General features: G+C 44.3%; 1 protein-coding gene across 1 annotated transcript; it reads right to left on the reverse strand.

The window, feature by feature from the left end:
* Positions 1-694: 694 nt before the first annotated feature.
* LOC139343071 (leucine-rich repeat LGI family member 2-like) lies at positions 695-6,205 on the reverse strand. Its single transcript, XM_070980475.1, has 8 exons — positions 5,876-6,205; positions 5,623-5,694; positions 5,360-5,431; positions 5,172-5,243; positions 4,986-5,057; positions 3,915-4,084; positions 3,105-3,269; positions 695-2,904 (listed from the first exon to the last, which is right to left on the reverse strand). The coding sequence occupies exons 1-8, from the start codon at positions 6,049-6,051 to the stop codon at positions 2,069-2,071; spliced, it is 1,635 nt and encodes a 544-aa protein (XP_070836576.1). The 5' UTR covers positions 6,052-6,205; the 3' UTR covers positions 695-2,068.
* Between the last annotated feature and the right edge of the window lie 6,867 nt (positions 6,206-13,072).

Genomic DNA, 13,072 nt, shown 5'->3' on the forward strand with positions numbered 1-13,072 from the left:
GTCCCTGTCAGTGTTTCAGCTCATTTGAACTACTTTACATCCTGTTGGCTGCTTTAATCTGCAGCAATGCTCAGACAAACAGCAGTTAAAATGAGTTCATCTTAGTTTTATTTTCCATTTAATTTCCTCTGAATGAACAGCTTTGAAAACAATAAATGTGATGGGCCGGAGGTTTGGGAAGTCGATCTATTTGTTTGACCCTTCGGTAAACAGCAGCGTTTTCCTGCATCATGTGGTTCACCGTGCGTCCTCTCACACACAATTTGTTTGTCTGGTTTGTCTCATAGTTTACACAAGAGGCTGTAACATTCAGATGTTTCCTGACATTCATTTTCGCACAATCCATTAATTCTGTCTGCACCAGACACACACACACACACACACTGATGATGACGATGATGATGATGATGATGATGATGATGATGATGCTCTGTGAGTCTCGCCTGCACAGTGGACGTGTGGTTTAGACATAATCATGGTCTCTAACAGGCACACAGGACAGCAGGCCTTTCAGAGCTTATAATTACGTCTGCTGCTGCAGCTGCAGGAAAACGCTGCCTCAGACGCTGAATCCTGGAGCACAACCAGTTTCAAACATGCTGTCTGAGGCACTTTGCTTCACGGCCACGTTTCACAGTCTGTGCACCTGCCAAGAATGGACGGAGAGAAAAACAGAGGGACACAAACGTGTGGTTAAATGTCCTTTAATGCTTTTCACACAAACTCTTTCTTACAGCAGACTGAAGGTCGTCGATGAGGCCTGTTTGTAAAAGATCAGCTGTTAGTCGTTTCAGGTAATACAGTGAAAAAGATATTTACACATCACTGTTAGGTGGGACATTAGAACAGACAGACGGTAATGATAATGATATTGCTAAAGCTAGTCGTTGTTAGCATTCTGTGACTTTTAGCTGTTTATCTGCACATCATGCTGTTTCTGTGTGTGTGAAAAAGATTTAACAGACTGAATCATGAAATCTGTACAACACATGAAAAATATCAAAAGATCAGTGAAGAACAGAGCATGTGTTTTAATGTGTGTGTTATTTCAGGTCACACAGCAGCACACAGTCGACCTTGTGATTGTAATTCAGAAGAACATTCAGTGTTACACATTTTGCATAGGGATCAGGAGTAAATTATGTTTTGTTCTGCCACTAATCAGGCACTCTGCTCATACAGGAGCAACTTAGGAGTTAGCTTTAAGCTCATAATGTCAGGTTAATACATTCTGCTGTGAAAAGAGTTTGAAGAAAACTTCTGTTTCATGCACATTTAAATCATCGGGCGTGACAGTTACTGCGATGAGGATTCAGAAAAAGAAAAGTCAGCTGTCTCAAAACAAATCGTTTCCCATTTCAGAGCATTTACGGAAACTTTAGATGTTTTGCTTGCAGCAGTGACGCCACTCATCGTCTGAAACCAACCCCCAAAACACACACACACACCTTAGCCAGACCTACAACTGACAACCTCGTCTCCACAGTGAAAGTCAGAAGGGTTTGAGCTCCCTCTTTGTCACTCTGTGTGCAGCCCATTGAAACACCCTCGAACAACTTCCAGCCACGCCGCCTTCAGGTGTGGCCTTTTACCTACGCACCTGATCTGAACCAAAGCAGTTTATTTTGGAGCATCGTGACACCTTCAGCGTTCACCGTGGTTCTACAAATGTCATGCACAGCCGCAGGCGCATCATCAGGAATCATATGTACTGGTATTTATATTTTAACCCAGGCTGCGGTCTACGGTGGCCAGAATGGACAACCTTCAGCTCGGCCAGTGGTGACAAAATTACAATCAAAGCCAAAACCTTTTTTTCATGATAACATCTAGTATTATCTTCATGCTGTTGCCAGTGTTTTAGCTTCAGTCTATCGTTAATCCTCCATAATTGCTAGAAATGCATATAAGTTGCAGAAACTTGCCAAAGAAGTTTGTCTCAAACCAAGAAAGATAAATCTAGTTGCATAAGGGCGATGAACAGCATCTGAGACTCCTTTGTAGCACACAGGCAAAAGTGATCTGAGTGACCAGCTCATACTTGACTAGTCATTAATTTGCGAGGCATTTATAAGCTTAAATCTACAATAATATGCTCAAAAACCATCGATTTGCCCTTGAAGCTGGAGGAGAAGATGAAGTTCCTCCGGTCGGTGGTCACGGCTGTGAAGGAGCGAGGCGACTGCACGTAAATGTCCTTGAACTTGTGAAACGTTTTGGTCTCCACATCCCAGAGGTAGATCTGTGTGAAGGAGTAATCGCTGCCAAGAGCGAGGTAGTGCCTGTCTGTGAAGGTGAAAGGCTGCAGGATCATGGCTCCTCGAGAGGGCAGCGCCTGCACCTCAGAGAACTGCTTATTGGCCCACTTCAGGACTTTGGAGTCGCCGATGTAGCAGGTCATGGCCAGATACAGCTCGTTCTCCTCCCGGAACGCTTTGACGGCCACCACGTCGTCCACATGGGGGATTTCGCCGTGAAGGAGGAACTTCAGGCTGCTCTTATTCCACAGGTACATGACAGGCGCCTGAGAGCGGCTGGCCAGGATGAGGTAGGACTTCCCGTCCACCTCCACGAACTCAGCATCTGTATCGCGGAACCACTCGTGGAGAAACTGGTAGGAGTAGAAACCGGTTTCATTGCGGTCCGGTTGGTCGGTCCACTTGTACAGAGTGGACAAACCTGCCTTGGAGCTGTCCACGATCACAAAGTACCAATCGCCGTCCATCTGGAAGACCTCGATGTCGTTCGGCTTGGAGATGTTGAACACCTCGATGGTTTGAAACTTTGTGAACTTGTTCTGCTGATCGTCAAACTTGTAAATATGGGAGCCACCGAAGAGCTGAGTGACGATTATCAGGACGTGGTTTTCGATCAGAACGGACCTGCAGCCCACAACAGACTTCCCTGTGAGGATGAAGAACACACAAAATCACATTTCAGATCATCATGAAGTGACTCTGATAATCATTTCATTATGTTTAGTTTTCTTAGATTAGACAAGGGCGATGACACTCGACAAAGGAAATAAGCTGCATGTGTTTGTTGGTTTTAGTCTTTTCATGAAGTCTTCTGACTCTAAGAAAACACAGAAAAAGACTTCAGACCTGTTATATTATCAAACTTCCTGAAGTTCATTTCAATGTGGTCCCACTCCATGACCACACAGCTGTTGGAGTTGGGGGCGGCCATCGCCACGTATATGTCCTCCTTGAAGGAGAAGATGTCCGCTGACATGGACTGAATGGGAATGGACTGATGACGCACAAAGTCTGTGAGACAGAAGCAGACAGAAACAGAAAGAGCTAGACCTGCTGACCGAGCGAAAGAGTCGCTGCTTAAATTACATTTTTCATGCAGCAGAAAGCTTCTGGACGAGTCATGGCCGTCAATGTTTCATGTTTCCTGTTTGGCTTGAATACTTTCTAATGTGATTCTTGTTGCTAAATCTGTATTAAACAAAGCTTTAAAAGCACTTTGGTTCATGACCAAAAACCTGAAAATGAATCACACTCAGCCTCAGCTGTGCAAATGTTAGCATGCTAACATGCTAAGCTAAGATGGTGGACATGATATGAACATTTTAAGATGCTGACATTAGCATTTAGCTCAAAGCACTGCTGGGCCTCACAGAGCTGCTAGCATAACCACTGTGTGTGTGTATGTGTGTGTGTGTGTGTGTGTGTGTGTGTGTGTGTGTGTGTGTGTGTGTGTGTGTGTGTGTGTGTGTGTGTGTGTGTGTGTGTTCAGAGGCACACATGTCAGCAGGCCTGGACTCTGCTTGTTTCTGAGTGCATGTTAGTGTCCTGTTATTGAATATTTAACAGTTCTCTTTCCTGTCTTTCTTTCTTTTTGGACACCACATGTTTGACTCGTCTCTGACTGTCCATCACTGACTCTGATCCTCGTCGTGTTACCTGTGGAGATGCACCCGCCCGGTGGAATGGGAAGGTCATTGAGCCGCTTGCCCTTCATCTCGCTGGGGCCTGCACAGAAGACATCTGACACTGTGGCGTTGGTGTTTTTCAGCCACGTCATCAGCCACTTGTTCTCACAGCTGCACTGGAACGAGTTCCCTCGCAGATCCCTGAAACGTGACAGAGAGAGTCATCAGTTCCTGCACTTCAAGCTGTGATATGTTTGATCAGAGGAAAAGGTTGAGACGCCACAGAAGCTCGTCACAGTGCAGGCAGTCACTGTTCCTGCATGAGGCAAAATAAAATGCTAAAGGACACCTTCTCCACGACAGACAAAAAGCATTATGAGCATCCAAATATTAATGTGAAGGACAGAAAGCTCAAGTCTTCAACATCTGAACTCTGCAAGAACAAACACAAAGGAGACTCATTTCAGCCAGTTTGTCTTCCAAAAAACCCCTGAAGCATCACAGAGAAGGACAGAGACGCAGAGACACAGAGACATAGAGACACAGAGACGCTGAGACACAGAGATACAGAGACAACAGAGACACAGAGACAACAGAGACACAGAGATGCAGAGATGCAGACGTGCAGAGACGCAGAGAAGCAGGGACGCACAGACACAGAGACACAGAGATACAGAGACAACAGAGACAGAGACACAGAGATCCAGAGACAACAGAGACACAGAGATACAGAGACAACAGAGACAGAGACACAGAGATCCAGAGACAACAGAGACACAGAGATACAGAGACAACAGAGACACAGGGATACAGAGACAACAGAGACACAGAGACAACAGAGACAACAGAGACACAGAGACACAGAGACAACAGAGACACAGAGACACAGAGACACAGTCTGAATATGAATGATATCCAGCTCATTCTTGTTGGGTTTAATGCTGCCAAACACAAAACACAACCTGAGTCAGCTTCACTTAGGAACACAGTATGGAAACACACACACACACACACACACACACACACACACACACACACACACACACACACACACACACACACACACACACACAGACTGCTGACACCATAACTGCTTACTCACAGTTCCAGCAACGAGTCCAAGTCAAAAAACAGATCTCTGGGCAGGAACCTCATGTTGTTATTAGCGAGTGACCTGAAGACACAGAGACAAACGAGCGTTACTGTCCTCTCTGAGTCTCTCTGCAGCTGTGACATCAGTCTGTCTCGGTCAGAGCAAGGTGCGGGTGAAGACTGACAGCAGACTTACAGGTGAGTCAAATCTCGAAGGCCACGAAAGGAATTCTTGGTGATTGTTTCAATCTTGTTCCCTTCAATGAATCTGTGGAGAAGACACACGAGATTCAAGAGACACAAAAATGATGAAAGACATCAGAATGAAACGAGAAGCAAACAAAGAAAACACTGGAAGCAGCTCGTTTGAGAAATAAGACTCACAAATATTCCAGATGTGGAAGTCCAGAGAAAGCGTCATCTTTGATTGTGGTCAAAGAGTTTGCATTTAGAAGTCTGTGAAGACAAAAACAAACCACAGCAGAGGAAACTAAGAATCAGACGTGCCTCGCTGTCACTTTTCTAACTCCAAATCACCAGAAAAAGTTTGCATTATTGATAATCCATCTGTACAAATAAGGCCTGAATGTGGATTACTGATCAACCAATCAATCAATGACAGTCTCACGTGACACAAGAGGACTTACAGCAGCTGAAGAGATGGCATGAGGGCAAACATCCCCTCTGTAATTTCAGAAATCGATCCATTTACCATGCTCCTGTAGGAGGAAACACACAGATCAGCGCGTGTCTGGGCTGGGACATGTCCACAGTCTGTCCACACACACCAGCACAGCCAACTCTGCAGGGACGCACCGAGCAGGACGGACAGTCCGCCCTCAGTGCGACACTTCGTGCTTCACTGAGGACAAAATCCAAGAAACGTGCTTAGAAACTCACAGTGAGTTGATCTCGTTGGGGATGGTCCGCGGGATCTGCGAGGTTCCGACGCAGATGATCGTCTCCTTGGAGCAGGAGCATCCTGAAGGACATTTGAAAATCCGCTTCGACTCAGCGGCTCCAGACAGAAAGAGAAGCGCAAACCCGGCCAGCAGCCACTGCTTAGTGCATGTCATGTTGCTTCTTGAGCATTAAAAGTCGGAAACGGGACCGAGGTCGGTGCTGGCGGCAGCCTCTCCCCGCCCGGGCCACATCAAAATGCAGCAGCAGCAAAGCCCTGACACAGGCTGATACGGCTGCAGCTGCGCCCCGGAAGGATGCTCCAGCGCCGGACGAGGGAAAAAAACAAAAAGCTCACTGATCAATGATCTCAGAGGAGAGCTGCTGAGGAGGAAGACTGTGAAAAAAGAGCGTGAACACATGTCAGTGAAATGAACTGAGGCTGATTCAGTCATGACACACGTCTGATGGACATCTGGCTGACAGAATCACACATGAAGGAGATGAATGAACTGAGCACAGCAGCAGAAAGATGCACTCTGAGGCGTCACACCTGAGTCACACCTGAGTCACACCTGCAGTGACCACAGACAGGCTGCACACACAGCAGACACATGGAGCTGCTGCAGCTTCGTTCAGCTCCTGACACAAAGATCTGTGAGAGAAAATGAATAAAAAACGTTTATACTGAGTTTGTTTGTTAATGCTGTGTTTGAATATTTAGGTCAGTAAAACAGATAAATTATCAGCGCAGGGCTTCTGTCTGAGTTTAAAGAGCTTTTTCTTCATATTTTGACTCTTATTTAACTGTATGATGGCAGTCATGTCCTCAATGAACACAGTTTACTTCAGCTTTCTTCAACATGGAGCTCAGATCTCCTTCTTTTCACGCCTGTTTCCTCCTCCTGATACGGTGTTTTCTTATTGTCATAACTTCTTCATGAACTAATGCACTAACGAGCAAAAGTCCCCTTTCAGTCCAAGTAAAAGCCAAACTCCTCCAGGTGTTACAGGATCACTGCTCCAACCAGCCAGGATCTGCACCAAGAAGCTGGTTTGGTCCAGATCAGGAAAATGAGGAGCTTCATCACAGGATGCATCTCTTTCCTTTTTATTATCTTCATATTTAATAAATGTGGTTTGGAGGACTGAAATCAGTTAAACAACAACATCTTCAGTGAATGAAGTTAATGTGTGTGATAGACCACAGGTGGACGGTGCCAGAACACGCTGATGATGACTCCTGGGTGATACGTGATGATGATGATGACTCCTGGAGTCACTCTGTGTGTTCTCCTGTGACTTTCTATGTTAACCTACTTCTTCTTGAGTTTTTTTGGGGGGGCTCCAGAGTTAAAGAAGAGATCATCAGGCAGGTCCTGATGGAGCTGGATGAATGTCGCATCTTTTCACCACAAGAGGGCAGTGAAGCCTTTCAGCTGGCCTCCTCCTCTTCCTCGACTGCAGCAAAGAGACACAAGAATCCTGATGCAGATCTTTTTTATCATCGGTCCAGTCCTCACAGGGAAAAGATGCTCTACGGTGTCGTGTTTTAAAGCAGCACGTTTACACGCATGAAGAGCCAAAGAGCACTTTGAGGAGGAAGAACTCCATCCTCTGTATTTCTCTGTTCGTGCCTCTGATTGTTTACCTGCGTCAGGCACACTGAGCGGTGACCTTTGACATGTTACAACTACGTTCATCCCTGTATCTCCTCCAGCAGGTGGAACTGATGAAGAGCCTGAAGATCACCATCTGCACCAGACCAAAATAAATGTGAATGAACTTCAAAATCTGACCTGTGAACAGCGGTTAGTGCAGTGGCCTCACACAGGAAGAAGGTTCAGGAGACGGTACTGATCAGTATCTGAACCTCAATGCTTTCTCTGTTCAGTCATTAAATCTGTTTCAAACTGGTCAGATGTCCTCACAACTCTCACTAGACTCACTTCATATTTTCAGTCCACAACCACCTTGAAGCTGTAAATTTTGTTCTTCCATCACGTCATCTTTGCTCCAAATGCCACAAAGGACCATAATTCATAGAAAGAAGAATTCACCAAACAATAGTGTTGTTAGTTTTCGCAGCAGGCCCTAACAAGGTGCTGACCTTTGCTGGAGGACCAGTAGTTTATGAGCTCGAGTGAAACCAAATATCCATCGGCAGAAGGGAGCGACCGTACGCGTCTGCCATTGCTGGCATAATTCATGACAGCTCTCATCTAGCATTGCTGTTTTTAGGCTGGAGTATCCCTGAAACACTCAGGACACGTGCAAGCTGAAACCGGATGACGCCACAGCAAGCAGCTCTCTGCCACTTCTTCCTAGACGAGCAGGGAGACGTGACCGAGGAGCTGGACACACCAGCGAGGAAAATCCTTTTTCACATTCATTCATTCATCAGGCTCAGCTGTTCCTGTCATGAGCATGACGAGGGGCCTGTTATTGATGACCTCTGACACAGGCAGCGTCACATTTTTACACTTTGCTCATGTTCTGGATGTTTGCACAACTTTACCAACACAATAAAAGCAGTTTGTTTCCTTTGAGTCGAACAGCGGCATCAGACGTCTGCGGCGTGTTTCCCTCTTAAAACAACCTGAACGGATGCTGAAGAGTTTCTGAAAGACTGAAAGAGTAAAAGAACAGAAAAATAAAAAACACAGAGGACAAACGGACAGATCAACACTGTGTCGGGGATCAGTGATCAGCATCACTGTGCTTTCACCTCATGGTGTTTCACAGTGTGATCAGCTGATATTTACTCTATATTTACACTCTTCTTATGTCCATGTTCATGTTTGACTTTAGTGCCATCTGATGGTTGTATGAAGAACAGCGCTACGGGTTGTTTAAGAATCCATCAATAATTAAATCAATTTATACATCAGTTCAAACCTATTGATCAAAACAACATTAAAAATACAGTTTTGCTGGTGTTCATCCTTTCCAATAAAGCAACACAAATAAAAATAGACATGTTTGTTGTGTATGAATTGATCACAACGTGTTTTGTCTGCAGTTAATAAACGGTTGGTTGATCATTTCAGGACTTTCATTTTCAGTACACAGCAGCTGTTTTCACAGTAAATGATCCATTAAAGGAGTTTTTCTGACAAACTAACCAAAAACGCTCAAAACTAATGGTTCATCAGTGATGTTAAACTGATCAGTAAGTTATTTATGAACCCTCTGTTCTTAAAATCTGCCACATTTCTCTCTCTCTACACACCACAGATCAGTGAAAGATCATTTATCCTCCTTAAGTGAATTGTCATTATCGGTGGTGTAGAGTAACGCTCTAATCCCTTACATCCACTGAACCAGGTCACATATGACACTTAAACATCCACAGGTGACCTTTGACCCTTTGAACTATGAAACCCTTGAGGTTTCGGAGGGGGGACCTGCAGAGGCTGCAGAGGTGCGTGTCCGGCTGCTGGTGACTGCTTCACAGCAGGTGTTCAGGCTCTCAAACGTCTCCAGTTCCCCCTCTGAGCTGCACGAGGCTCAGTGTCCGCAGCACAAACCCACCACCGCCACCGCCACCGCTGCCGCCACCGCCGCCGCTGCCGGACCGTCAGGAAGCACAAACGCCTCACGCTGGACTCACGGACGTGTGGAATGAGGCTGCATTCACCACAGGAGGAACAAGTACTCAAGTAACAGTAACAGTAACACAATGTAGAAGTGATTTCAACATTTTATCTGAAGATCAATAAAGTTTGATCTTAATCTATAATTTTACTTCATAGTTTCTTGTTTTTATTATTATTACGTTGAGGCTGCAAAGTAACAACTGAATAAATTTAATTGACTTCAAAGAACAATATTTGCCTCTGAAATGAAGCACAGTACAAGTACGACATAGCAGAGGATGAAATTTGAGGTACAAGTATCTCGAGCTTGAGTAAATGTACTTAATTATTTTCCACCGCTGGTGTTCATAATAGATTACAAAATCCACAAGAATCATCTTTGAAATGCAGTTTTTCTCAGTAAAATGATGATTTATTATCTGTGTCAGTATCATTAAGATGTGGAAATGTGATGTGGATCAATATTCAGATAAATGAAACTGAAGCTACATGATGTTTACACTGACTGACACATTCAAAGCCAAGAACTCTTGTTCTGTTCGACCACGCTGCTCCATCAAATACAAATACTGCATCAGAATGTACATATATATATATGCAACATATTATTAACAAAGTAGCAGAAATACTTTTACATTTGAAACTTTAATATTTTTTAAGTAATATTGTGAAGAAGCAGCATGATCATAATTATCCTCCTCTTCCTCCTCCTCCTCCTCCTCCTCCTGCACTGACCTGCTGGACGGACGGTGAGTTTAAATCTGATTTCTCTTCATCTTCAGGCTGAAAATCAGAGACAGCGGCACTGACACATTCTGATTATCCCGCGTGAAACGAGTCCAGGTCATTAAACAATGGACAGACTGTTAAATATAATGCTGCATCGACTTCTAACGAGCTGCTTCATTAATAAATAATGATGCAGTAATCATGTTTGATTGATGGGATGATGGACTTTAACGCAGTTCCACATCAAACGAATCACTTTTAAATTTCCCTTTAAATCAATTCTTAAATAATAAAAGACAGAAATAATAAAAACTAAATTTATTATTTTTGTCTAAAATTACAAAATGAAATTTAAAAGGTTTTTAATTTTTACTGTGTTTTTAAATTTCTGATGCTGCAGTCTGAAGTCGTACATAAACTGTGTGTATTTGTCTCACAGCTCGTTTCTTCTTCACTTCAATGTAAAGGTGTGTTTTCTTTGTTCTGGCCAATCAGAGCTCCTAATGCTGCTGCTGCTGCTGTTCTGTGGACGGACTTAAAATCTTTTTTGAGGCTTTTTCTGAGGCTGAGGTGAGTATTTTTAGGCAGGTGCACATTGTGTGTTCTGTATCACAGTCTGACACGTGAGGGTGAGAGAGGGAGTCAGCACACACACACACACACACACACACACACACACACACACACACACACACACACACACACACACACACACACACACAGGGACTGTTGGTGGCGTTGATTAATGGCGCTCATGATTTGACACCTGCTGTTTTAATGCAGCCACTGTAAGAAACTGATCTGAACACGCTCGCGTGAGCCGTGTCCTCATTTTAAATAGCCGCCTAAATTTATCAGCTTTGTGGAGGTCGGTTCAACCTGCGAGCATTTTGGTCCAGAAGGAGGAAATCAAACTTTACCAGCTCAGACTCTGAGGAAACAAACAGCATGTGTGTCCGGTGGTTCAGCCATTCACACACAGACGACATCTTCATCCACATTAATGGAAATATGGCTCCTTTCATTTGTTTCATCACTGCAGCCGGAGTTAAGAATTCAGCAGAAATCAGCTGAATTCAGCCGGATTCAAGCCCTGTTACATCTTTCAAAAACAATCATTGGACTAATCTGACACCAGGCTTCAGTCATGACCTTCAGCAACAGTCTGGAAGAAGGAGGAGTACTAATACACATATACTAATACACAAACATGTCCTGGATTAAACTCATACTGCAATAAAAAGTACTTTAAGTATCAAAATACCTGCTCTGCAGAGAGATATTATTATTATTATTATTATTATTATTATTATTATTATTATTATTATTATTATTATTATTACTGATGCATCAGTGTGTGAGCTGATTTTAACTGCTTCATGTGCAGTTCAGTGGTTCCCAACCCAGGGGTCGGGCCCCTTCAAAAGGTCACATGATAAATCTGAGGGGTCATGAGATGATTCATGGATGAAAGAGGAAAAACAACCTTCTTAGAAAGCAAATTTGATTTCTTTTTTCTCTAATCTTTGCTCAAATACTGGATGAGTTCCCATCTTTCAGCCTGGAGCAGTTATTTAAGGGGAATGTCTCGACTCATACACCTGAAACATGACGAGGGGCCAGAAGTCGATGCCTTTTAAGGGGCCGAGGGCCAAAAAGGTTAGAAACCGCTGGTTTGATCTCAGCAATGAGTTTTACTTTACAACTCTGACTCCAGAACAGTCTGGACTCTGTGAAACATCAATAAACACAGAATCAGTCATTTCCAGTCAGACTGTGTTCACTGACAGCAGCTTCATGTGTTCATCTCCTTCAACCAATCACGTGTTCACAAAGTGGTGAACCTCGCTCCATCCTCTATGAACGGCTGAGCCTTTCCAGGATGCCCTGTCACACCCAGTCACGATCCTCTCACCTGTTACCAATAAGCCTGTTTACCTGTGGAACGTTTGTGTTTGAGCTGATTCCAGGTCAGTTTATGGAGGTGCAGGTGATCACATTCTCTTTTATTTAAGTTTTGGAATTGGGGTTTAATAAATTTATCAGATTTTTTGTGTCAAATCTTAATCTATGAAGTAACCAGTGACTGCAGCTGTCAGATGAGAGTAAAAGTACTGCGTTTAGAGTAGAGAGTGAAACGGAAACACTCAAGTAAACCACAAGTACCTCAAAGTGTACTTAAGTGCAGCACTTGAGTAAACAAACTGCAGTATTTGTGAGAGGCTGCACCACATTAAAGACACCGAAGGTGAGCGTGGGGTTGGAGGGTGACGGAGGCTTCGTGCTGGTGCCCTCTGTCCTTCATGTTGCTGTCAGTGTGCCCTCCACATGCAGCAACTGTCGGCCGACCCCTCCCCGCCGCATACCACCGACCCGGGGCCCCGTCCAGAAACAACAGTTGTGTCTTCAGCTCTTAGAGCTCTAATATTTCGATTATTACCACGACTGCATCATTCAGCGCCGCCCCGACAGCAAACTCTCAGTCCTTCATCTGCACCCGTCCCGTCTCCCATAAACCCAGCGTGGCTCGGCGGTGGCGGCGCGGAGGACGCGGACCTGCTGATGAATGAGTGAACTCATAGTAAATTCTTGTTGTCGACTGGCACCAGCTGGTGGTGAATATTTGTCTTCATCAAGGAAAGGCAGCTGCTTCAGTGAGAGGGCGAAGCACTGCTGACGTCCTCTGCTCCTCAAATACCATTAACAACAGTCAGCTCAGTACTTCACTCAGTACCTCACTCAGTACTTTGTATTTATTCCAGCGTTTTACGTCAAAGCACTGTTTTAAATTCGGTTCACATGGAGCTAATAAGCATTCATCACTTTGCTCTGGTGACAACATAACTTCCCTTTGCAGTAATTAAGATTA

This window comes from Chaetodon trifascialis, chromosome 2, assembly GCF_039877785.1.
Source record: "Chaetodon trifascialis isolate fChaTrf1 chromosome 2, fChaTrf1.hap1, whole genome shotgun sequence".
In the NCBI taxonomy this organism is placed as follows: domain Eukaryota; kingdom Metazoa; phylum Chordata; class Actinopteri; order Chaetodontiformes; family Chaetodontidae; genus Chaetodon; species Chaetodon trifascialis.

What these genes read in the sequence shown, in the direction of transcription:
- LOC139343071 (XM_070980475.1), bottom strand. Translation starts at nt 6,051, where the DNA reads ATGACATGCACTAAGCAGTGGCTGCTGGCCGGGTTTGCGCTTCTCTTT. An exon ending in CCCAACGAGATCAACTCACT is followed by an intron (nt 5,695 to 5,875) that starts GTGAGTTTCTAA and finishes TTCCTCCTACAG; the next exon opens with GAGCATGGTAAATGGATCGA. An exon ending in TTGGACTCGTTGCTGGAACT is followed by an intron (nt 4,085 to 4,985) that starts GTGAGTAAGCAG and finishes GTCACGTTTCAG; the next exon opens with GGATCTGCGAGGGAACTCGT.